Source organism: Thalassophryne amazonica, chromosome 3 (assembly GCF_902500255.1).
Source record: "Thalassophryne amazonica chromosome 3, fThaAma1.1, whole genome shotgun sequence".
Lineage (NCBI taxonomy): Eukaryota > Metazoa > Chordata > Actinopteri > Batrachoidiformes > Batrachoididae > Thalassophryne > Thalassophryne amazonica.
This window is the reverse complement of record NC_047105.1, coordinates 66,066,846-66,094,322: the sequence shown is the minus strand read 5'-3', so window position 1 is coordinate 66,094,322 and position 27,477 is coordinate 66,066,846. Positions and strand designations below refer to the sequence as shown.

At 39.1% G+C, this 27,477-nt stretch overlaps 2 protein-coding genes across 4 annotated transcripts in view; both read left to right on the top strand.

Moving 5' to 3' along the window:
* The window catches only part of thumpd3 (THUMP domain containing 3), a 37,651-nt gene extending 33,557 nt beyond the window's left edge, over positions 1 to 4,094 (top strand). For all 3 annotated transcript variants that reach the window (XM_034166607.1, XM_034166605.1, XM_034166606.1), the window contains one exon: positions 3,552 to 4,094. In XM_034166607.1, coding sequence (XP_034022498.1) covers positions 3,552 to 3,743 — 192 coding nt within the window. In that variant the 3' untranslated portion in view covers positions 3,744 to 4,094. The remainder of the gene's footprint in view (positions 1 to 3,551) is intronic.
* A 2,179-nt stretch (positions 4,095 to 6,273) lies between these two features.
* On the top strand, positions 6,274 to 27,229 carry LOC117506924 (prostacyclin synthase-like). The gene is made up of 10 exons (XM_034166604.1): positions 6,274 to 6,420; positions 7,281 to 7,404; positions 9,255 to 9,430; positions 14,516 to 14,659; positions 15,093 to 15,220; positions 17,503 to 17,684; positions 19,237 to 19,384; positions 19,724 to 19,905; positions 20,258 to 20,409; positions 26,806 to 27,229. The coding sequence occupies exons 1-10, from the start codon at positions 6,353 to 6,355 to the stop codon at positions 26,954 to 26,956; spliced, it is 1,455 nt and encodes a 484-aa protein (XP_034022495.1). The 5' UTR covers positions 6,274 to 6,352; the 3' UTR covers positions 26,957 to 27,229.
* Positions 27,230 to 27,477: the final 248 nt, after the last annotated feature.

Here is a 27,477-nt window from a genome sequence, read left to right as displayed (position 1 = left end):
TTGCTTCAGCAGTCACAGCTTTATGAGAGTGGCACAGATTGGAAAGTCTAGGCTTTTGTTTACTAGATGGAACATGTGAGCCTCAAGCTAAAGTTAATTTTTTAACAACGTCTTTTCTTTGTCCTTTTGTCATGAAGCTGTGGCTGGTGAAGCAATAAGGGAATATTGTTCTTTATAGTTGTCATGGCTGCCTTTGTATCTTCTGGTCAGACAAGCATGGCCACAATTATAGAGCAACATAATATCAATAATGGAAATCCAATGCAAGTTATGAGAAAAGAAGACATATAAAATGTGGAAATACAGTATTAAGCAAAAAAAAAAGCAGTGGTTTTCATGCAGTGTTCATATTATTAGGCTGTAATTACCCCCAAATTAAATCTAACAGTATGCATTATAATTTTTATTTGTAATTTGATTGTAATTTGGTGTGAGGTAGTTATTTTATTTTTTGTCTTGCAGTAATTGTCATGTTTTGATTTCATTAATGATAAAATACTGATTGTCTTTCAGTTCTCATTTTTTGCAAAACTCCATTACTTATTTTTCTGTTCAAATACTCTGACAGACCAATATTTTAAATTATTTGAACATTTGTGGTAGAAGTATATCATTAATGCTTAATGATATGGCATGCGTGGGTCAAACGGGGGCAAAAATTCCAGCTCCCACACTCACACTGCTCCCATTGAATTTCGTATACAGTAGCATTAGCGGACTTTAAAAGTTAAGGCTTTTACAGGGATTGTTTCAAAGGCTTTAAGCCTTAAGCGACGCATACAATAATGACAGGGGCGCATTGTGCTATTTTCAAATGCTCGAATGGAATTTATAGGCTTGAAAGTTGGCTAAAAACACACGATTGCAAAGCTCCGCAGAGTCCACACAAAGACGGAAAGAAGAAGAAATGTGGTTGTAAACATCCGTTCATTCTACACAATTTCGCCACAGAAAAGAAAGATCCAGACGGATGTAAAAGACGGACTAAAATTGTACGTTTCTTGCACACATTTATTTTGTCAATATCCTGAAACCGTGCCGCCGTTTTCATGCATCGGCGTATGACTAATGTTGCGCCATGAATGACGTGGCGCGTAATATTGTAAAATTGACATGTTCTATAAACGAACTGCATGCATGCACATATTGTATGTCTGTCAACTTATCAAAACAAACCTGACACCAAAGAGGTTATATGTGAGACTCACCGTCATTGTCGTCATTATGAAGCTGGCGGAGTAGCGATTTCTCATCCCTGCTTAGCAAATATTCTGCAATATCCACAGTTTCAGTCTCTCGACTTTGTCTAACCATCCATCAGTTGCCTTCAAGGGGTCAGAAATTTGTTTGTCTCAAACTATCAAGAAGGACTGGTCATTTTCGACAGCAGTGCGCTCTTCCTCCTTTGTCGGCACTTCTGTACCGATGCAGTACACGCAAGCACAACCAGCTCTTCTTTCCGCTTCTGTCCACTGCCGTACGTAGTCCTGGTTGTAACAGGCAATCCATGGAGCTTACAAAAGTGCTTTAAATCGTCAACTTTCCAGTGGTTGAAATGATCCAAATCACAGCACTCCTCGCTGCTTTCTGCTGCCATAGCTTGTGGGTTGGTAGTTGAAAAATTTAGCCTACCCATAATGCACCGCACAGCCTGAGATGTGCACTTCGCTTATAGCGTAAGCAGAGGGTCACCCCTTTGAGTCTGGTCTGCTTGAGGTTTCTTCCTCAGTATCATCATAGGGAGTTTTTCCTTACCACTGTCACCTGTGCACTTGCTCTAGGGGTTGGTAAGGTTAGACTTTACTTGTGTGAAGCGCCTTGAGGCAACTTTGTTGTGATTTGGAGCTTTATAAACTAAATAAATTGAATTGAAATTGAATTATAGTGGTCCCAGTGGTAATCGGAGCTCTCTGGGCTGTGACATGCAAACTGGATTCCTGGTACAACATCTGAGGTCTCAGTCCAGCAGAGCGCGGTGGAGTCCTAGAAACAGCTAAGATACAGTGCAGAACCCCCCCAATTTGTATAGCATTTTCAAATTAACGTTATCTATGGAAGCATATTGCATTCACTGGCTAAAAAAAATCTTACACTCCTAGTCTCGAGATCGGGTGTCTTTTTTTTTTATAGCTTCTGTACAATGCGCTCCATACTTCCAATCCCTCGGTAAAGACAAGTGTGAGAATTCCTGAGTCAAAATCAAATATTGGCTGATTTGTTACCGCTGACACTGCACTGTGATCGAACACAAAGTGTGGATTTTCCCCTAAGGTGTTGCTGGATGAATGAAATTCTTCCAGGGAAGCGGGGCACGGGACACCCAGACTGAAATGTGCCCAGCTGGGAGTGAGCCCCTCTTTGTCCCTCAGTGAAGGCTTCAAGCTGGAAGTCTGGAGGGGGGTAAGCATGTCTCATTTTGATGAGATGCCCCATGGCCCTCCCTGGAGAAATTTCATTCATCCAGGAACACCTTAGGGGAAAGTCCACACTTTGTGTGTGATCCAACCTAATCACACAGCAGTTCGTGAGACTGGGTTACGAAAAGTACATTAATTTATGGGTTTGTGCTGCGGGTATGAAAATGGGGTGCTTTTCATGATGGAGGCATTAAATGTTTGGTGGCTGGGGTTCGGGGGGGGGGGGTAGACAATAACGCTATGGTTATGGTTAGAGAAGGGTATAAATAGCAAAATTTAAAAAGTCATGTCAAGAAAATTGAGCGCTTTTTGTGACGGGGGCACAAAAACAAACAAGATTGGGCTGGTCTGATCACAGTGTGCTATCACCAGCCAACTGTATCCCGCTTCTTTACTGAGAGATTAGAAGTACTGAAGCTATATATAGAAAAACAAATTAGACACCTGATCTTGTAATCATGAGATCAGGAGACACCTAATCTCATAATTATAAAGGTCAAGATCTTGTAATTATGAGATCTCTTCTCATAATTACGAGATCAGGGGTCTTAATTTTTTTTTTTTAATCCAGCAAATGTAATGCACTTCCTTATTTATCTGTAATAATGAATGAAAAAATGTCAGCAAAGTTGTCAGTCTGGTTTATCATTTGATGAATATCAAGAATACGATATATTGTGAGTTTTGTTTAAACTCAAACTGATTAACTTGGTTTGACAAGTAGGATAATTTGTCATTCTCCTTTTTTATGTTTGTGCAGCACATTGCCATGTTTACACAGCCTAATGTCTCTCTATGCTGGAATACTAACATTGATAATCAGTTTGCCAAGAAGAAAAATCTCCAGATGTTGCTCAATATTTTCAGTAGTGCCGGTTTGGGCAGGGGTGGAGGCCAAGCGGTTAAGTGCGCTTGTTTCAGGTGCGGTTCCCAGTTCAAGGCCACCCCTGCCTATTCTCCATGTAATGTGGAGAAAGTTCCCCAGGGCATCCTGCGTGAAACGTGCCAAATTAACATGCAGATCCACCTTAGATTTTCTGTGGTGAACCTGAGTGAAAGAAGGGAGAAGTTGAAGGGACTTTAATTTCATTAGTGCAGACTGGAATTGACTCTCGTGTTTTATGTTGCGTGCAGGTTTTGTCCCGGATGGGAGGACTGTGGAGGAGGACGCGCACTGTTTGGGTCAATGTTGGAGGTTTACATGCCGGAGTTTATCTCCTCAAGCGGACTGCTGAAATGTTTGTCAAAATTCCTGAAAATGTCCATGAATCACGACATACTGTGAATAAGGACCTGGATGAGAAGCATGATGCAGATGGCTGTTAATCCACATCCTGTTTAAAAGTGCTTTTTTTGTCCTGCCTCCAGATCAGACTATTCTTGTTAGACTTTTTGATTTTCTGAAAGGTTTTTGTTTTAAAGTGCACTGACCATGTGTTTTTATTGGCTAATCTTAATGTGACGGCTGGATACCTGCAACAGAAAAGTTTTTATTATGTTGAGCAGCAGTTGAAAACTTGTCACCTCCTTTGTTTGAGCTGCGCTGTACATTTGTCTTTTTTGCCGTTCAGGAACCTGCTGCATGTTGGGAACCATTCATTGTCATATGTCATGATTAATAAAGATGTACTGCTAAGAAATTTTAGAAATGTTAATAAATTCCAGTTGCTGGGCGTTAAAATTAGTTGTTTTGTCAGCAACATTCACAGATGCAGGTTGAATGCTCGAAAATGAAAAAAGTCCACATTTTGGGGAATATTTGTGATGAAGACATAATCACGATCTGAAATTTTTAAAAAAAAAAAAAGGATATGAGCGTGTGTTTGTGTGACTCAGCGTGTGACTAGCAATGAAATAGTAATATAGTGGAGTACGTGAATAAGATCATGCAATACTTTGTTTTGCACTGAAGGCTTGTCTGCATGCTGGCTTACAGCTAATGAATTTACAGTAAACACAAACATGCACCACATCTTCTGTAGCACTCCATCTGGCGTTCTAGTTCAGTGTTAATGTAACGGGTAAGCTGCTTCACAAAGTGCACTGGTTGGTATGTGTATACCTATACGGCGCTTAATAAAAGTACTCACACTGAGGAATTTTACATATATTGAATAATAAAACATTCAAGCTGATTTATAGGGAATTATAATTAAAACTGATTGCTTCATCAACAGACCCTCTAACCGTACTTGACCATATGAATATATTGTTTTTAACTGAGGTCTGTCCTTTATTGGTGAAATGACAGTCTGTTCATGGAAATATCTTCACGATACAATGAGCCATTTCAATTAAACTTGGAAAACTTGCGACTGTCTTATCATAACACAGGTCGTATTAAGGTTAAATCAGAGATCATCCTCTAAACTAAGGCTACACATAAGTGGTAACTAAGCTCCTTTTGATGTCTTCTTGGAAGGCAGCCTTCCTTCCCTGAAAATGAAGGACACAGCAGTTGTTTCCTTCATGGCTGAAACAATTCTATGAGTTATTGAGCAATTTCTCCCCCAAGACAAAATAGGCGGTAAGAATTTTTATTTTAGTGGGGGAGTCTAAGTCTCGATATGTATAGTTGTAGATAAGTAATGTTTATAACTATGCTATAAATAAGTACTGAAAAATGATATTCTGCCCACTACACTAACTTGTATGCAGCTGTCAAGGTGGCAGGAGGTAAGGGTGGGAAAAGAGTGATGTAATAGCAAAATGCTCCTTTTGTTACGGGCTTCACTGTCTCTGAAGGACAGGTCTTCATAGGTCTCAGTAACTGGATAGACTTCTGCCCTCCTGTGGCTACAGACCTCATGTCATTGATGTGTCATAACGTCAAGCAAAGTTGGAAAAACATAGGTGACACTGCAATTTTCTGGATGACGTGTTTGAAAATTCAGTCTGGATTTCTTTTTGGGGGGGGCGAAGTTGAACCAAGATTTAATGGGTTCATCTTAAGCCTGTAAAATATGGACCATAAAAAGTTGGCCACAGTTTTCTAAGTAATTCTGATGACAACCCACATCTGAGGCAGAAGTGAAACCCTTCACAGAAGTAATAAAACAACCAGCTGTGATTTCACAGATTCACTCCTCCCGTAGTCAGGGTTTTAATATTCACAGAAACTACCTTATCTGTGGATGGAATGAAAATGCTGTCCCGGCCAGAACAATAACTGAACAAAATGAATGGCAGGGGGAAAGTATGTTGCCTTATTTTGTAAGCAGGAAAAAAAAAAAGATTGTTTTAGAGAGTGATGTATGAGATATGGTGGAGTGTGATAAAGTTTTGAGCCTGGCCCACAAAAAGTAGAGTCACTGAGTCAAAACTTCACACATTCTCAAGAACTGAAAAATGCAAAAGATGGAGAACAACATCCTACTTTTTCTGTCAAGCTCAAAACTTCTCAATCACTCCTCGTAACACATGCCATAAAGTTGCAGAAATAGCGTGCCTTCTGGAATTAATCTTTGATATACAATAATATCTGGGAAATGACATTAGATCCATAAATTGCTGTTTTGAAAATGCTACCAAGTGGAAAATCTGGATTGTGCGTTTGATTTTTGCGTGTTGTCAAAATCCTAAATTCCTTGTTTAAAAAAAAAATAAAAAAGCAGAATTACACAACTATTAAATCTGATCAATTAGGAAGTGGCCGTTTACCTTGGGGGTACATGACTCCTCCGGAACAGTAGCTGTGATAACTGCTCCCTAACTCCCCTACTTCTCCCCGCAAGTCAAATGACACTGCAACAGTTACCACCGGGGAACTTTACATCATTTCATTTCCTTATGCTTATTCATGGATCAGAGGTTAACATACTCATCTTTTTCACATCACTGCTGTTGTGGCAGTGTGACGTCACCAGTGGGCGAGGAGCTTTGATAAAAGCGCCTGCAGGCGTGTGAGGAGATTCCATTCACCACCCGCATCAACAATGATCTGGACAATACTTCTCCTCCTTCAGGCTCTCCTCCTTTACTTTATGCTCACGCGCCGGACGAGGTAGGTTTTTTCCCGTCACCCTTCACCTTTATGACGTTTAAATATCTATGGAGTATAAAAGCATTAAAATCATTTTAGATGCTGTTCCCCCGCTGTTTCTTCTTCATAATGTCAGATAGTAGTTGGCTTGGAAAACACTCAGATTTTGTGAATAAATTAATAAATGTGTTTTTATGACTTTGGTAGTTTGGATTTGTTCCAGTTTGAAGTATGTGATTAAACTGCAGTTGTGAAACGAGTCTAGCAACCTCACTGTTGTTCTCTTTATGACCTAATGATCCGTATCACTGTTTTCACCTGCTTACTCGCGCGTGCTCGTTTGTTTGTTTAATTAGTAAGATAAACACTTTTAATATTGTCATATTGTGAGTAGATGGTTGTAGACAAGACGAATTAATTAGTCAATGGATCAACATAAGGATTTGCACAAAATAATAATAATAATAAACTACTTTGATAAATGAAAAAAAAATACCAACCATTCCTTTGTTAGATTATGTTAAAATGCGGATTTGCTCCCCCATTTTTCAGTTTTATGTTGTAAAAAATGAACAAAATGAACATCTTTGAGTTGTTAAGTTCTGGTTAAACAAAATCCATCCAGTGATCAGTGACAAATTAAATAAAACAGGTAATACTTTACAATAAGGATACATTAACTAATGTACATATGCATAACAGCGAATTAACACCCAATTTAATGATTACTAAACACATTAGTTAATATACCCTTATTGTAAAGTATTACCCGAACCTTAAAAAAATAATTAACATGCCTTTATATTGATCAGAAAGCAAGGAAAAATGAATAAACATCAGTATGACCTCTTGAATTTTTTTTTATTGTTTGTTTCTAATAGGTCAAAGAAGGAGCCACCTTTAGACAATGGGTTGATTCCATGGTTAGGGCATGCACTGGAATTTGGAAAAGATGCTTCTAAGTTCTTGCATCGAATGAAGATGAAACATGGTGACATATTCACAGTAAGTAGAAGAAACCTAAAGACGGTATGCAGTTTTTGTGAATTTGCACCTTTGAGACACAACTTCCGGCATAATTTCAATATTTATTGATCTATTTTGTTGTTGTTATTGTTGTTGTTTGTGTTGGAGGTGTTGTGTCTGAACCACAAGCTCTTTTTCAGCATTGCTGTTGGTGTTGTTGTTTGTTTGTTTCCCTCCTGACACATTTTTACTTAGTGTGGGCTCATTTTTTGCTGCACCTCTATGGAAAACCACAGTCACAGCAAGAATTAGGTAGAACTCAAAACATTTATTTTGTAGATTGTGAAACAGTCCTAAAAAAACAAGAAACTATCAGTTGAATTTCTGTAATAATTTTTTTTAAAGTGGAGGCGGGGCGGGTGCTCTGCATGCCTTTACATATTCTATGAGGATATTTTCTTTTTCTGTGCTGTCTTTCTCTGCACTCTCTCTCCGTTCCGTCCATCCTTTCCTCTTTCCTCCAGTCTGATGTTCAGTCAAATATTCTCTGAATTTCTGTCATGTGACTGATAGTCTCTGCAGAGGCATTAAAAGCTTCCCTGTTGCACAGAGAAATAGAGAATTTTATATTTTTCACAGGATCTGGACAGAACAGTTTGTTTGTTTATTTATTTTTTGTGTGTAAAATTTTTAGTGTGACATAGATTACCATGACTCTGATGAAATGTCACAATTGGATATTTTTGTTTGTCCCTAATTTAAGTGTTTGGTGTTTATAGTTGGAAATTTGAAAACCTAATCAATCAATTTCAATCAATTTTATTTATATAGCGCCAAATCACAACAAACAGTTGCCCCAAGGCGCTTTATATTGTAAGGCAAGGCCATATAATAATTACGTAAAAACCCCAACGGTCAAAACGACCCCCTGTGAGCAAGCACTTGGTGACAGTGGGAAGGAAAAACTCCCTTTTAACAGGAAGAAACCTCCAGCAGAACCAGGCTCAGGGAGGGGCAGTCTTCTGCTGGGACTGGTTGGGGCTGAGGGAGAGAACCAGGAAAAAGACATGCTGTGGAAGAGAGCAGAGATCAATCACTAATGATTAAATGCAGAGTGGTGCATACAGAGCAAAAAGAGAAAGAAACAGTGCATCATGGGAACCCCCCAGCAGTCTAAGTCTATAGCAGCATAACTAAGGGATGGTTCAGGGTCACCTGATCCAGCCCTAACTATAAGCTTTAGCAAAAAGGAAAGTTTTAAGCCTAATCTTAAAAGTAGAGAGGGTGTCTGTCTCCCTGATCTGAATTTGGAGCTGGTTCCACAGGAGAGGAGCCTGAAAGCTGAAGGCTCTGCCTCCCATTCTACTCTTACAAACCCTAGGAACTACAAGTAAGCCTGCAGTCTGAGAGCAAAGTGCTCTATTGGGGTGATATGGTACTATGAGGTCCCTAAGATAAGATGGGACCTGATTATTCAAAACCTTATAAGTAAGAAGAAGAATTTTAAATTATATTCTAGAATTAACAGGAAGCCAATGAAGAGAGGCCAATATGGGTGAGATATGCTCTCTCCTTCTAGTCCCTGTCAGTACTCTAGCTGCAGCATTTTGAATTAACTGAAGGCTTTTCAGGGAACTTTTAGGACAAACTGATAATAATGAATTACAATAGTCCAGCCTAGAGGAAATAAATGCATGAATTAGTTTTTCAGCATCACTCTGAGACAAGACCTTTCTAATTTTAGAGATAATGACAAAAACTGTCACTTTATAACTTTGGAAATTTTCAAAACCACTGGTGTATTGTGGAGAAATGCGATCAAATGTGAAGAACAGAAACTTCAGCTTGCATTGAATAAATTAAGTTTACAATAACGTGCATGTCTGCAGGTGTGTGTCGCTGGCCATTATGTCACAGTGCTGTTGGATCCACATTCCTATGATGACGTCATCAATGATGCTGTGGCCCTGGACTTTACAAGATATGCGCAAGTGCTCATAGAGAGAATCTTCAGCCTGCGGCTTCCACATCACCAGCCGGACAAAGCCAAAGAAGCCATGATAAAGTATGTCACCCTTTATATTCTAAACTGAAAACACGCACTCTGTGTCCAAGCAGGTTGAGTCAGGTTCACTGGACTTCTTTAGTTCCTTGAAGACTGTTTGCTCGTCATGCAGAACAGGCCATCCATCATACAGGAACGGGTTCAGCCCAAAGAATGCTCACCACACACCTACAAAAGCAATCTGGTGTACGCCGTCATGCAGCAAGGAGCTCCTCATCTGACAAACCAAACATCCACTGAGCAAACAAATGTTTCTACACAAGACGGTCAATTCCTCAAGTCAGGACTCAGCCGTCTACCTGCTTCTGACGGAAAAGGACACAAATTTGAAGAGAACAATGTTAATATTCTAGACAGGCGCGCACACATACATACTTAACATAAGGATCTCTCATAAAACAAAACAAAAGAAAACAAAGAAAAACACAAACTCATAAACAATGTCCCAGTTTTGTGCGGCTGAAAGGGTGAAGGCAAAGCAAAAGCTTATAAATCCCCCACTTTCACCACTTGCTATATACACATATAATACCCTCATAACAACAAATACCAAAAAAGATAAAACAAGAAAGACAAGCAGAGACAATATAGATTAATCAGCAAACAAAAATATCTGAACACAGCAGAACAAACAGCAGTATAATGCACAGATGAAACAAAAGAACAGTAACAAAGTCAGTTAACCTAATTTATTGTACTATAAGTAATCTTATTGTTTTTGTAAAGTCTTTTCAAGCCAGCCAAAGTACCAGATAATTTAATACTATCAGAACAATTATTTCAGATTTTAACACCTTTCACAGAGACGCAATGACTTTTTACAGTAGTTTGAATCTTTACGCTGTCAAACTCCAAAAGGATCTGAAATTAACAGATCCTGTGACTTTGGGTGAATTTAAATCTCTTTTGAAGGAACGTGAAACTAACACTATTGGACATTGTGACTGCTTCTAGTACATGCTGAATTTCACTGTGGTTTTTAATGGTCTTAATGGTTTTAATTGTTTTACTCTTGTGTGAAATTGTGTTTGATTGTTGTCTTGTCTCATCGCTGTAACAATGTTTTGGCTGCTGTCTTGGCCAGGTCACTCTTGGAAAAGATATGTCAATCTCAATGAGTTTTTTACCTGGGTAAATAAATAAAGGAAATACTACAACCCCTGGCAAAAATTATGGAATCACCGGCCTCGGAGGATGTTCATTCAGTTGTTTAATTTTGTAGAAAAAAGCAGATCACAGACATGACATAAAACTAAAGTCATTTCAAATGGCAACTTTCTGGCTTTAAGAAACACTACAAGAAATCAGGAAAAATAATTGTGGCAGTCAGTAACGGTTACTTTTTTAGACCAAGCAGAGGGAAAAAATATGGACTCACTCAATTCTGAGGAATAAATTATGGAATCACCCTGTAAATTTTCATCCCCAAAACTAACACCTGCATCAAATCAGATCTGCTCGTTAGTCTGCATCTAAAAAGGAGTGATCACACCTTGGAGAGCTGTTGCACCAAGTGGACTGACATGAATCATGGCTCCAACACGAGAGATGTCAACTGAAACAAAGGAGAAGATTATCAAACTCTTAAAAGAGGGTAAATCATCACGCAATGTTGCAAAAGATGTTGGTTATTCACAGTCAGCTGTGTCTAAACTCTGGACCAAATACAAACAACATGGGAAGGTTGTTAAAGGCAAACATACTGGTAGACCAAGGAAGACATCAACGCGTCAAGACAGAAAACTTAAAGCAATATGTCTCAAAAATCGAAAATGCACAACAAAACAAATGAGGAACGAATGGGAGGAAACTGGAGTCAACGTCTGTGACCGAACTCTAAGAAACCGCCTAAGAAAATGGGATTTACATGCAGAAAAGCTAAACGAAAGCCATCATTAACACCTAAACAGAAAAAAACAAGGTTACAATGGGCTAAGGAAAAGCAATCGTGGACTGTGGAAGACTGGATGAAAGTCATATTCAGTGATGAATCTCGAATCTGCATTGGGCAAGGTGATGATGCTGGAACTTTTGTTTGGTGCCGTTCCAGTGAGATTTATAAAGATGACTGCCTGAAGAGAACATGTAAATTTCCACAGTCATTGATGATATGGGGCTGCATGTCAGGTAAAGGCACTGGGGAGATGGCTGTCATTACATCATCAATAAATGCACAAATTTACGTTGATATTTTGGACACTTTTCTTATCCCATCAACTGAAAGGATGTTTGGGGATGATGAAATCATTTTTCAAGATGATAATGCATCTTGCCATAGAGCAAAAACTGTGAAAACATTCCTTGCAAAAAGACACATAGGGTCAATGTCATGGCCTGCAAATAGTCCGGATCTTAATCCAACTGAAAATCTTTGGTGGAAGTTGAAGAAAATGGTCCATGACAAGGCTCCAACCTGCAAAGCTGATCTGGCAACAGCAATCAGAGAAAGTTGGAGCCAGATTGATGAAGAGTACTGTTTGTCACTCATTAAGTCCATGCCTCAGAGACTGCAAGCTGTTATAAAAGCCAGAGGTGGTGCAACAAAATACTAGTGATGTGTTGGAGCGTTCTTTTGTTTTTCATGATTCCAGAATTGAGTGATTCCATATTTTTTTCCCTGTGCTTGGTCTAAAAAAGTAACCGTTACTGACTGCCATAATTTTTTTTCTTGATTTCTTATAGTGTTTCTTAAAGCCAGAAAGTTGCCATTTGAAATGACTTTAGTTTTGTGTCATGTCTGTGATCTGCTTTTTTTCTACAAAATTAAACAACTGAATGAACATCTTCCGGGCCGGTGATTCCATAATTTTTGCCAGGGGTTGTAATGTTCCTCTCAGATAATAACAGGACTCCCTCATTTTAAACAGATCCTGGACATGATAAAGTAAGAGTTTAACTTTAAACATGGTCTGTATTGTAATATAATCGACCAAGTCCCAAAATTTCAAAATGTGTAAATAAGTAAACAGTGGGTTTGTTGGCTCATGATATGGCTTTTTTACTTATAACTCCTATAGCTTTCTTTTGTAACAAAAATATTGGATTTGTATTTGTTTTATATGTGTTTCCCCAAACCTCAATGCAGTAGGTCATATATGGGACAAGTAATGAATGATACAGCTTAACCAACGAATGCTGGGAGAGGAAGTATTATCACGATGACTTTTGACATTTTGGATTTAACATAATTTAGATGCGTTTTCCATCTTAATTTATCATTGATAAAAACTCAAAGAAACTTGAATTTGTTTACTATTTCAATTTCAGCATCATTTAATGATAAGTTGGATGGTTTGTTTGAAAGAAGTGTCAAAATTGCCATCTTTGTTAAAGTGGTGAAACCTTCTCTAAACAGAGGTGGAGGGCTGAGACACCACCTTAATCCCACCTGTAGTCTCATCCTTTCATCAGTACCACACAGACTCAAAGATCATCCTACTCACATCTCCCCAAATGAAGAACAGCAGCAAGTCACATCTGTACTCAAGTGACCTCAGGTGACCGTCAAGTTTCATTACCTCACTGTGACATTAGTGGCCCCACAGAGGATAAATATTTGAGTCTCTCTTAAACTGAAGAGGCTTTTGTGGCGTGAAACGTCTTTAAGGAGCTGGCTCAACCTACCTGGATGTCATGATCTGGATGACTGATCTCCACAGACGTCCTCTGTTTTCATTCTCACTTCAACTCAGTGTGGTGTGGGTTTGAGGAAATATTCCCACTTCTCATCAACAGTTTCTGTTTGAATATTTCTCGACAGGGAACAAACTTGATTTAGTTGGAATTCTACTTTTAAGTTGTTGTTGTTGGTGGTGGTGGTGTGGGCAAGTTGGGGGGAATGAAGCAGGTGATCATGTTTTCTTTCTGTCTGCTGGGAGGAAAAAGGTAATGAACCACTTATTATAAACGTTGGTATAAATATTGATTGATATAGAATGTTAGTCATTATGTTGATCCAGAAGAAAATGTTGTATTGTGTTGGTCAGTATGTCAAAATAATCTTACACATAGTTAGATTTTTAAAGAGTTGTAAGACATGTGTGCTGCTCAACTGATAGTTCACAGTTTCATCCAGAATTCTGTACAGATTTAGCAGGGGCGTAGTCACCATTTTGTTTAGAGAGAAGCCACTGACCACAGTCAGTGTTTCAATCATTTTGAAATGGAAAACCATTTTTCTGAATCAGCTACTTCATTTAATGAAAACAGTGAATCATTTTGCGAGTATTAAAGCATTTTGCAAAACTAATATTTCATCCAGTCTTTGCAAACAGTGAATTAGCGGAAATAAAAGGTTCACTGACTCTGTGGAGCTTTTTAGAGCAATGAAACAATTGGTTCATTTGTTTAAAAGTTTCACAAAAACTTGTTTCTGTCATTTTGGAAAGTGGGGGGGTGACTATGAGCTAAATTTCATCATAGTGTGTCAGTGTTTCAAGCATATTGAAATAGTTAAAATATGGTTAAAAATATTTCCTTTAGTATTTACAAAAAGTGAATCGTTATCCGAAAAACAAAGCTTCACTTACTTTACACGTATAGTAAGTTCATTTAGTTTAAACTTTTAAAAAGAAAACTTTTTATTTCCACCACTATGTAATTTAAACTCAGAATCCACCAAAGCAGCTACACATCACAAATCCACATCTTATGGTTTGTTTTAAACAAAGCAGATATATGTACTCTTATGAGTGCTACTGTATACATAAAAAGATTTTTGGGATGCACATCATTATTCTTTATTCATTTATTTGTTCATTCTTCTTATTATTATGCCTTTATTATATATAATGAAATAAATCACCGTTTCACAGTCCAAAGTGATTTCATGTGTGTTTTTGTGATCTAAGCAGCAGTCCAAAAACCAAAAAAAGATATTCTATTCACCGGGATGTGAAGATTAAATCCTCATATGGTAGAACCTGGATCCAGATAGCAGTTTAGGTTAGCCAAAGTGTTTTGTTTTGTTTTTTTTGCCTTCAACAGATTATCTTATCAGATAGTAAATGTACTTTGAAACAATGTCACCTTTCAGTCTGACATGATTGACAGGGTTCCTTTGCAAGTAAACTTTTGCATCTGCAGGTATTTTCAGGGACGGGATTTGGCCTACCTGAACACCTCCGTGCACAGACACCTGCAGGCCCTGCTGAAAGCTGAGACGCCCCAGAACCTGAAAGACTGGAAAGAGGAGGGACTGTTTAACTTCTGTTATGGCGTACTTTTTCAGTAAGAAAGAGCTTCTCTCATCTACACACACACACATACACGCACCCGTGCACATACAGACACATGCACACGCGCACATTTAGGTGTTTGGCTAAAAGCCCACAGACAAACAGTTTAGGCGCCTGTTCAGTCTCCTTATAAACACAGCAGGATAAACACACAGTGACACGCTGGTAGACTTATATGAACATTAAAGGCTTTGGACAATTATTCATAAAGCAAATTGACCTGACATAGAAGATGTTTGTTGTGACGAGGTGTGATGAGGGAGGCTGTGTGTGTCAGTGGAAAATACCTGTTGAAAAGCTTAACACATGATGTCTTTCACTAGAAAAACTACTGATTGTCTTTCTGTCAAAAGGAAAATGTCACTGTTTGTTAGGCTGTCAGCATTACTTTGCTTTTTTCTGAAAACAGTTTTTGTTCTCTTCAGAGTTGGATACCTCACACTTTTTGGAGGGGAACAGAACAATAATGGCACAGCGCCATCAAATGTGTACAAAGAGTACAAGAAGTTTGATCAGCTCTTAACCAAATTAGCAAGAAGAACACTGACATCAGGTAAGAGCACAGAAAACAAAAACCCAACTTCAAAAAGCTTCCCAAATAACTTTTTCCCTTACCTTTGACTATTGCATCTTTTATATTTAACATTTTCAAAGTCCCACAATTCTATAGAATTTCATACAGAAAGTAGAATATTATAAGCAAAATGTAAGCCTGAAATGGCCTGTTTTTTGTTGTTTTTTTTTTTTTTTACTTTTGTGACATATGTCACAATCATCTATAGTCTTTTTATGTCTTTTAAAAGAGTTGTCCACTGAACGACTATACACTGTGTATTCTGTTGAATCTTTTAAGCCTTATCTTAAAAGATTTTGATTTTTCTGTTGCTTATAGTTTATGGTTTTACCACACTGTAGTTCAAATTTTTGGTTTGTATTTTGTGTTTAATTTGATTTTATGGATGTTTCAATTTGATTGTTTCATTATAGAGTTTTGGATGTTTTGCTGTGAAGAATACTTTGAAATATTTTGTCTGAAAATGCTTTAAAATAGGTTAATACTTCATCTTATTATTCCTTTTAGAAACTATTAGCATGTGTTAGCTGGTATTATTTATTGTTGTATTGGGTGTTTCTTGTGTTACTGTTATCTTGAGTGTTCTCTATAACATTTTGGTGGACGATAGTGTAGGGTGTGCCCCCCCCCCCCCATGGCTTTGTGCCCTTTGTCTTCAGCCTGTGCTTGCCCCTGCATTAATCCAGCCCTGGTTCTGGCTATTGATCCAAACATTACTGCATTCACAGCTGAGACAGCTTTTTACTCACTATTTAAAAAAAAAAACTATGTGAGCTCAGTGAAGTGTTCAAAAAATGTATTTACAGTTTTACATGTTTAATAACTAAACCTTTCTGTTAATGAGCTGCAAAAATGACTTTAGGCATGTGGACAAATTGTAAAGTAACCCTACACAGAAACTCTAAGTCTGTCTGTCCTTTGCTTTTCATAAAATGTGCAGACATTTACAGCATTCAGTAGAGAGCAAAGTGACATGTTAATCATATGGCACAATGCACACAAACCACACACTGTGTAAAGGTTGTTTATTTAAAATGCAGCCTGTCAAGATTATATTATCATTAGTGCATTGCCTGTGGGGCTCCTCGGGCTCTAGATTGGGTAGTGTTTATAAAATAGGTAGCTGACATTTTTCAAGGATGGGAATAAATTATGTAATGTTTCTATAATGAGTTGGAATGGTGTATGAGTCCAGAATGTTTTTAGAACCTTAGACCTCAGTAGTTTTTAGAAGAAGAACTCAACCTTTTTCCTGTTAATTTTGTAATTTTTTAATGTTAATTTACTGTCTTAATGTAGTTATACATTGTTTAGGTTCTTGTTATGTACACACTATTATAATTATATCATTATTATTATTATCAGTGTTATTATTATTGTTGTTTATATTTTGTCACTTGATTTTTATACAATGGAAATAAGTATTTTCACTTTCTTGTGTCATCCATGTATTTTTAACATATTTACAATTGTATTATGTACTTACACTGAACAAAAATATAAATGCAACACTTTTGTTTTTGCTCCCATTTTTCATGAGCTGAACTCAAAGATCTAAATAATTTTTTCTGTACACAAAAGACCTACTTCACAATTTCTTCACAAAGCTGTCTAAATCTGTGTTAGTGAGCACTTCTCCTTTGCGAAGATAATCGATCCCACCTCACAGGTGTGGCATCTCAAGATGCTGATTAGACAGCATGATTTTTGCACAGGTGTGCCTTAGGCTGGCCACAATAAAAGGCTACTCTGAAATGTTCTGTTTCATCACAGCTACACAAGCCTATGCTGCTTCAGTATTGTGTCTTGGTAACTTCCTTCACTTGTCTATTTCACGCACAGTTACTCAGTTTTTGAGAACTGAAAACTCATTTAGCATACAGTACCTTTGTGTTTTTGCTTTTTTTGGCAATGGGAACTCAGGCTTCCTTGCCTCCTTTATGTATAACACTCCATTTTCATAAAAGAATAAAAGAATGCTGCTAATAAACACCACTAAATCCTAGACACCGTAGCTTTAAGTGCAGCACTTGAGTCAGTGTTACATCATGTATCCGAGTGTTTCATCATAATCTAAACAGGCTCATTTCCTCAGGGCACCCAAGTGTGTTTCACTGTTTATGTGTGTTGCTGTCAGTTCCTGGAATCTGTCTGTCACAGCTGGTGGTCTGTTGTTTATCTGACATCCATGTTTACCTCAGAGGTTTATGTCAAGTCCAAGACTCCATCACTTAGGGATGTGTTTCTGTATTCTGTGGCAGAGGAGAAGCGGACGGCCCAGGCTACACGGAAGACCCTGTGGAAGCTTTTGGCTCCGGCAGGTGTCAGTGAGGACTCGGGTTCGAGTCCCTGGCTGCACGCCTACAGACAGCAGTTGACAGAGGAGGGAACTGATGAGGAAACTCAAAAAAAGGCTGTGCTCATGCAACTCTGGGCCACACAGGTGAGACTTACAGTCAGGCCCATAAATATTTGGACGACATTTAGGTTGCATATGGAAACATGAATATGAGGAGAAAGGTTATATGTGCAAGAATGTTAGGTATGATTAAAACAGAGCATACATGGGGCAACAATAGTAAAGCTCTCAAATATAAAATAATTCCAATTATGAATGCTAACCATTAAAGATTACTGGTTTATAAAATAAATAGGTATCATGGGTATGTGATTCGGTGGCTTTACAAGAGCATTGTGTTGATTTATTCTCATGCACTCAAGTGTTTCTTGACTACTCTGTAGTTAAAAATTCTGTTACTTTCTTTATTATGGTTCTTGATTTTATAAAATAGACAAAGTTCTCTAACTTTTGACATTTTGTAGTACTAGTCTGAGTCACACGAGGGCGCTGCTCACCTATAAAGTCACATCTGTCACTGAGTGAAAAAGACATGCAGGAATAAAGAGAGGGGGTGGAGGGAGAGGGTCTGTGCCTAGAGAGATATACAGATGTAGAAGAAATCAGATAGAAGAGGAGGAGGTGTTGCATGAAAGAGGTGCTGATCTCCTGAGGAAGCTGTGATCGATGGTCCTCCCTGAGATGACATCCTGCTCCTTACTTTGCCCTCAAATTACACCCCAAATGCACTTGAGCTGTGTGCTTTAGACTGATTGCTATGTGGCACATTTTTCTGGGCCTGATCTATCATGCAGGCGCCTCAGTGTTGAGGACCCCAATAGCCAGAGAAGTCCAAGGGGACATCCATGCTTCACCTGGCTGCAGCACATAGAGGGCTCCTTTTGAGACATGGAAATGGACCAGTTGTCTGCCTGGATGGTTGCCATCCATGATCTGGGGCAGTACATTGTGTGGTGGATGCTGTGATGCACAGCACCAGTGCATGATGCTCCCACACTTGATGTGATCTTGACTCAGTCATCTGATTCAGACTTGACTCTTGCCGTCTTGCTTAACGCCCTGCAGGGTGGGATCAACGCACCGTGTTCATCACAAATTTGACTTCCACTACTTACTTATCCTTATTACCACTTTTCACTGCAGTTTATTTCCATTTCATTATAAGTTTTGAGTCATAACTTTTAGATGATTGTGAAACACACTTGTAATTTTCCTGAAAGATGACAGAAAATATCAGTAACATGATGCACTTCAACACACAAAGGACTTATGGGCGGCCATTTAAATGAGTAAACATAATCGAAAATCAGAATGACAGATGGTTCTTTGATTGTATGGAATTTATTCACTCTTACGTATATTTGCACGGTACTTTATGTCAACCCACTGAAGTCCTGCCTTTGCACTGAGGTTGACATTTATTACTGTGTCGGGAGACTTTCCAGACTCTGGATCCTGCCATCCCAGCGTTTTTACCTCCTTAGCACTCAGAAGTCATTATTCCTTAATTTGTGCTTTATTAGTCCTGTAACAGAAGACAGACGTGAGTATGGTTTGTCATGTCTTCATGTTTGCTGTTACTCATCACGTGCACACTTGCAACACAGTCGACCTCATCATCGTCTTTGTTTTCCAGGGAAACGTTGGTCCTGCTGCCTTCTGGCTCTTGACTTACTTGTTGATGAACCCTGAAGCGCTGACGGCTATGAGGAGAGAATTCAGCCAGATCACACAGACCTCAGCCTGTCCTCTGCTGGACAGACACGTGCACACACCTGTGTTCAGTAAGAGCACTTTGCCTTCATTTTGTTAGTGATGCAGAGCTGCAAGAAAAGTTTTATTTTTTATTAGTATTTATTTTCTGCTTTGTTGTGAGTTTTTCTTACAGTGCTGCGCATTATATTCACATATAGTTCACAAAAATCTCTAAATAATGAAGCATTTTCATGAGATCATGTTACTGCAGGAGAGAAAATCCTTAGAACAATACAAGAACAGCAAAATACTGGACAAATAATCATTTTGTATTTGTAACAGTTAGTTACAATGTATACTGAAGGTTTTTTTTAAACATATCCCACTGCAAAAAATGTATAATTTCTTTGGAATGTTTCTCTTCACAGATAGTGCTCTGGAAGAGGCACTTCGGCTGACTGCTGCCCCCTTTATCACCAGAGAGGTAGTGCAGGAAAAGACCCTCCACATGGCGGACGGCAGAGAGTACCTACTGAGGAAAGGAGACCGGATATGTTTGTTCCCCTTCATCAGCCCTCAAATGGACCCTGAGGTTCACCACGAGCCACAGGTTTGTTTTTCCCCACCATTAAAGCCAAGGCTCAAACATTCCACCAAAACCTCACAGTGCTGCCAGAACCAGACTTAGGAGCCATTAGTGTGTAGTCGGGTTCTTCAAGTGGAAATGACATCATTGTTTGTTTACACGAGGAGGAAGAAAGGCCTGAAAGACGACCCTTCGCTTATCCAGTGAGAGTTGAAACAGAGTTGTGTAACTGACGGATTAGCGCAGAAAACACACCTAAGCATTATGGGAAGGCTGTGATGGAATCTGTGCACTGGAAGTTATGACATTTATTGTGTCATGAAGAGGTTTTTCCTCAGGTAAATGAGTCATGTCTGAATCCTTGTTTCCTTTCCAGACGTACAAGTACAATCGCTTTGTGAATGAAGACGGCTCAGAGAAGAAAGATTTCTATAAAGGAGGGAGGCGGCTGAAATATTACACCATGCCATGGGGCGCAGGGACAAACGGCTGTGTGGGAAAGCAGTTTGCCATCAATACCATCAGACAGTGAGTGTGCACGTCCACGCTGTATGTGTTTAGGAACAGTCCAAATCTTATAATGTCCCACACTGGAGAAGTTTACTCAACTCAACCTTTATTTCTAAAGCACATTTAAAAACGACAACAGTCGATCAAAGTGCTGAACAAAATAGAAAAATGGGCACCAAGTTACCCCAATCATAACAAATAAGTTAAGAATAATAATAAAATTGCAACAGGCAATAAAACAAATAAAAAGACAAAATAAAATAAAGAATAAAAAATAGTAAAAAAAAAAAGAATAGACATTGCTCATTTAAGAAACACCAGAGAAAAGAAGTCGATTTTTAAAGAGGATTTAAAAGTCTCTAGAGTCAGGGATGATCTAATATTAAAGAGGAGACAATTCCAGAGCCTGGGGGCAGCCGACGCAAAGGCCCTGTCACCTCTCGCCCTTAATCTGGTTTTAGGCACTTCCAGCAACAGTTGGTCAGAAGACCTTAAGGCTCTGGTTGGGGCGTAAGGAAAAGAAGCTCTGAAAAGTACACCAGGGCCAGGCCATTGAGGGCTTTAAAAACAATTCAAAGAAGTTGAAAAATCGACACAGTAATGGACCGGACGCCAGTGAAGAGAGGCCAAAACTGGCATAATGTCGTCTTTTTTCCCAAAATAGTGGAGCAGATAACTGTAGCAATTGTTAATTTCTGGAAACATGCACCAGTTTGGCACAAATACTCCTTAGGTATTACTCTTTTGGAAAAGCACGTTAGCCACCTAAAATGGTGGCCAGGTAGGGGTCAGTTGAAGATTTACACAGGGGTCAACATTAAAAAAAAGTGCTCCAATCATATTGAAAACTATACCACATTATTTGATTGATCACACAGATTCCAAAAAGGTATAGTTTGGACTATCTGTGACTGAATGTTATGGAGTTATGGGGTAAAAACAGCAAGAATGGTGACAAAGGTCAGTTTCAGTTTGTACAGGGATCAAAAGTTCAAGGTGCTCTAATTTTGTTAAAAAGTGATGCAAATTATTGGTTGAGTTAATAAGATTTTAAAAATGAATAGATTGCTCCATGTGTCATGCTCAGTTATCATGTTACAGGGTAACATATGTGATACGTCATAGAATCCAACGTTGGACGTTGATCTTGTTTGACCTTTACTTTGTAGACCAAACATTCAACACAGTCAAAACTATTCCATTCATTAACCCTATTGGCTCAACCAATAATTTGCATCACTTTTTTTAACCAAAATTGGAGCAGCTTTAACTTTTGACCCCTGTACAAACTGAAATTGACCTTTGTCACCATTCTTGCTGTTTTTACCCCGTAACATTCAGTCATAGATTGTCCAAACTATACTTTTTCGGAATCTTTGTGATCAGACAAATAATGTGGTACAGTTTTCAGTATGATTGGAACATTTTAAAATTTTAACCCCTGTGTAATTCTTCAATTGACCCCTACCTGGCTGCCTATTAAAAATGTAGGTGACTAACGTGCTTTTACAAAAGAGTAATGTCTAAGGAGTATTTGTGCCAAATTTGGTGCTTGTTTCACCATTTGAAAGATTCCTCTGTAAATATTCTGTTATCCGCTTCACTAAAAGAAGATGAGCAGCAGAGTTCTGAATGAGCTGAAGATGGTTTAGAGAGGTACTGCACAGACTGTCAAATCAATACATATGTATGAAAAATGTGTCTGTGGATGTTCCACAGTGTCTCAGGAACTGCTGCTCGTACAGTCTTATGTTTAAGATACATGTTCCTGTAGGGTCTACTGCAACATGGCGTCAGAAACCTAAATGTTACCTACTACTCAGATCTCCTGAGGTAAGAGAGTAGATCTCAGGATGACATTAGTGCGTGACATCAGCTTCTTGGCTTTGGAAAAGCAGTGAGTGAATTAATATATAGTTCATCATCTCCAGTTTGTTAGCACAACAACTCAAAAACAGCAAACCAAAATGAAAAGGTCATAAAATAAGATGACGAGACCTTGCTTAATTTTGATGCATGAGATCAATCCAAAATGCAGTTTTGTTTTGCTTAGGTAGCACACAATAGACCTGTCTGCCACCTGCTGGACATATCTGGGGATGTTGCTGGGAATAAGTCTGTCATCACAGGCATCATGGGTGATTCTTAGACTACGGGCACTTATTATGTCCTTTGATCATATTGTATGAAAAACAGAAAAAAGGGAAATTTCACACTTTTATAGTTATCTTTACAATGAAAGTGTGTTAAGAAATTTGTTCTAGTAGTCTATGATGACTTTTTCACCTTTTTTCAGCATCATTATATGCAAATATTGCCGTTTGTGCTTATCCCACACCCAGACTTTTGATTTTTTGATCAATGATAAAAATGAATGGTAAAGAAATGTTTTTTCTAATGTTTTAAAATACCTCTGAATAAAATATCAGTAAAATAATCAAAACATAATTGGGGTATTCAATGTCATACAACTGTTGTGATTTTTTTTTTTAAACAAAATGTAGTTGTCCCACACTATTGCCATAATTTCCACCACAACACTGTAATGTCCCTTTAAACAGTTTGTATGAAAGATTGTTTGGGTAGTTTCTATGGAGATAAACAGTGACATCAGAGCACATGTATATAGCACCAAATCACAACAAACAGTTGCCCCAAGGCGCTTTATATTGTAAGACAATGGTGTGGTGGAAATTACATTTACAAGGCCAATAGTGCCCGTAGTTAATTTGGAGTAGGTGTGAAGTTACATGTTGATTGAAATGAGCTCATTTCATTTCCAAAGCTGGTGTAGTTAAATCCATAACTGAAAAATGAGCACGATTGAGGCACTTTTTGATTGAGATATCATGCAAAATATACACCAAATGGGCTTTTCAATATTAAATCCAAATGTCCACAAAAATCCACAATCCGGATCAAACTTCATCAGGCGGATAGTGAGTACCAGTCTGCACCTCACTTTCAAATATAATGATATGATAAGGGCATGTTTGATTAAGATGTCATGTAAAATACACATTAAATGGAGTTTTCAATATTACATTTATGTAAATAGCCACAAAATCTGGATCAGATCCGGTGTTGCAACCGAACGGCCTCCCCCCTAAAAATTGGTCCGCCCTGCCTTCACTGCGCATGCGGCATTTGGGACCACAGCAGCTCATCTGAGACAGAGTGCTTACACCCAAAATTATCAAATGGATTAATGGGATTATTAACCATCAGATAACAAGGTAAAACTGCTTAAAATCATTCTAAAGTCAGTTTTAAGATGTTTTAAGCAGAAACGAGGTGATAATTGGCGAGTCATTATTGACGCTCTGAAATGAAGGAGGCGCAGCTGCAGTAGGAACAGCTCGTCTGGCTGTGGTGCTCTGATCGCTTCCTCTGTCTTTTATGATGAAGTAATTCTGAATTTATGTGCAAATGATTGTTGTACAAAAGCTTCAGATATCTGTCGCTGAGATAGATGATGACTGGAGTTCAGTTTTAAGCAGAGACGAGGTGATAATCAGTGAACTGCAGCAGACGCACAGAAATGGTGCATGTGCAGTGATGGCAGGGCGGACCAATTCTTAGGGGGGAACATGTGGTTGGCGACACTGGATCACACTTTGTCAGTCGATAAACGATATCATCCTATATAACGCTGTCATCATCATCATTATCATCATATCCTGGGATTATTTACTGCTGCAGATGCCCACCCCGACTTCTGGTTGTCAGGGGGAGAACAAGTCCCTGGGGTTGGGGTAGGCAGCAGGTAACTAGCTAATCGTACAGAGACTCTCCAAGCAACTCGGTCCAGCGGGTCAGTGCTGGCCAGGTTGCAGACTTTGTCGGCCTTGTTACAGTCAGACCAGGTCTTCTTGGGTCTTCCTCGTCCTCTTCAACCAGGCATAGCCATACTCGTGATAGTGTTGTTGGCCGAATCAGCACGCATAACATGGCCGTACTGGCGGAGGCGTCGGGAGCACAGTATGGTGGTCACATCTGCTAGCCCCAGCCTTACAAGGACCGAGTTGATGGGGCCATCATCTAATGCCTTCACACCGCACATCGACCTCACCATCGCTTGGTCGTTGCAGGTCCTCGCAGGTCCTCAGCATTTGGCGCCCAGGTCTCGCTTTCATACAACAGCGCTGAGTGCACACAGGTGGTGTACAACTTCCCTCGCGTCTTGGGTGTGACATGCTTGGAAGTGAGGATGGGGAGCAGTTTCTTGAACTTGCCCCAAGCACACCTGCATCTGGTCAATTCGCTGCCTCCTCCGCAGCATATCATGTCGCCAAGGTAGCAGAAGCTTGGCTCTGCGTCCAGCATGGTGCCGTCCACATCGACTTCAGTTAACGAGCGGCCGTTGATTGGGTGAGCCTCACGACGGCAGCGAGGGCAGATGTACTCAGGGTCAGGTGTGATGGCTGTACCATGGGTTTTGCTGCACTTCTTGTGCACCCACATGTTGCAAAGGGTGCACAGGATGGAGTTGGCCTGGATTCCCTTATGGCAGACTGCGCAGGGGAACTTTCCGGAGTCCCTAAGTCGGTCCATGGCAGCACCAGACACCATGAACTTGGTCTTCTTCATGGTGATTCACAGGCCCTTGCTCTCCATGACCTCCTTCCAAGCTTTGAGGCGGTTGACACACTCATCGAGGGAATCGGCGATGATAGCAAGGTCAGCTGCGTAAAGTAGCTCCCATGGCAGGCCCATGCGGAAGTCCCTCGACAGCGCTTCCAAGACGATGATAAAGAGAAGGGGGCTGTCAAATATGAAAGAAATTCAATCTTTTTGATAGTTATGAATTTTTGAAAATTTGTTCAGTGTTAAAGATAGGGATTTTTCCCATTTTCCAATATTTTTCCTGACTTTGACCTTGAGAACTGAATCAGTTCTTGCCTATCAGGATATGAACCCTCTAAAAATTTCATAATGATATATGAAAAATTATGAGCTCCAGGCTGTTCACAAACAAACAAACAGGGGTGAAAACATTACCTCCTCCAACTTCGTGGCCGGAGGTAATAAAAGTTGAGATGGGTCAATTTATTCTAAATATAAGCATTAAATTTTCACTTTTACAGCCACTTTTCTTGAGACAAGTCAATGGATGGACACATGAACATTTCAGAGTCACTCTGAATATGTCTTGGACTTAATTTACATCCATCATTTAGAAAGATAAACAGTTTGGTACTGTACAGTGCATCTGTGTCAAGTAGGCAGTTCTCAAAAACTGAGTGATCATGCTGGAAAGAGTAGTGATGGAAGCCACCAAGACACCCATTTCAGTGCTGAAAGAATTATAGGTTTCTGTGGTCTGGTTGTTTTGTTCCAGCATGATTCATTCATTCATTTTCTGCACCAGCTTATTCCAATTAAGGGTCACAGTGAAGGTGGCCGGGGGTTGGTGCCTATCCCAGAGGTCACTGAGCGAGAAATGAGGTACACCAGGGACATGGCAGTCCATCACAGAAGTGATAATTTAATAATTTAGAATAAATTGCCCCTCTCCCAGCTTTTTCTGGAATGTGTTTCAGGCCTTAAACACAGAAATGGATGTATATTAACAAATTAAATGAAACCCCCCCGCAAAACATGAAACATATTGGGACCATGTTGTCAGTACTGAAACAAAGCCGATCTGCTCTGTGTGAGCCTGATCCATTCAGATCTCAGACGCTAAGCAGTGCGGCATCTGGTTAGTACTTGGATGGGAGACCACTTCAGAACACCGGCGGCTGTGTGTGTTTCTCCAGATAAAACTGGAGTTGCGTCAGGAAGGGCATCCGGCGTAAAATTTGTGTCAAATACCAATGTGGATCTAGCTGTATCTGCTGTGGTGACCCCAACTAAAAAACCGGAAGCAGCCGAAATGACAACACACACACACACACACACACACATACACACACACACACACACACACACACACACACAGTCAGTAATGAAACAGAAGTCAAAGTAAATGCCAGGATGACTGTTTGTTTCCTTGCTTGTTTTGTTTTTTCTTTTTTCCATATTGTCAAATTTTTCTGTTTTGGGTTTGTAGTTGCTGTAATTGAACAATTTTGCTGAAATTCCTATTTTAACTTTTTTATCTGATTAATAACCACTGTATTTTCAATAACAGCTCAGAAAAGCTGGTCCATTGAAGAGATAAACTTAACAGATGACTTGTTTGTTTGCTTTTAAATCAGCAGTTGAATACTAGTCAACGTATGGTGATGTAATGTATAAAGGAAAATGGTTTTGTCTACTGCCAACAATTTTACACTAAAATCACAACTACACATGTCTGGTAAAATCCTGCTTGTGACTCAGCAGGTCACACAAAGGAAACATTTACCTCGTTTGTAACTTGAAGTTTTTCTTTGAGTGTTCTAAATTTTACTTGTATTTACTCCTCAGGTTTGTTTACATGGTGTTGACCGATTTTGATGTGGAGCTGTGCGACCCAGATGCCCAGTTGCCTGCCGTAAATGCCAGCCGTTATGGATTTGGAATGATTCAGCCAGAAGGAGAGCTATTTGTCCGATATAAACGTCGGAGTCCACACTAAAACTTCAAACACACAGCATGTCTCATTATTCATGTACATTTCGAAATCATTGCACACATCCACGTGCCACTTTAACTTGTGTATTTTATATTTATCTTGCACTAATATTACTTTTGTATTTACCATTTACATGAAGTGTAAAGATGTGTAATTTTATGCTATGAAATTATTTTTCTGAGGTTTTGTGTAAAATTAAATCACTCTTGCAGATGTTACAAATTTGTTACAGTTACACATATTTGTTTTGAGTGAAATTAAAATAATGTACTTCCACATGAGTCTTTTTTTAGTAAACATTTGAAGTTTTAGATTTTAAATGGAGAGAGAGTGATTTGAGAACCATTTGTCCTATAAACACAGGCACGTACACATCTGGCAGACAGACACACGGCTGCTGTTTGCGCAGTGAATTTGAGCGGAAAACATTTATAAGTCATGGAACACAGCTGATCCTTCACACGCAAGGTGCAGATCTGCCTGCTTACGGTTGTTTTCAAATCGGTTATATGGTCGGCATACGG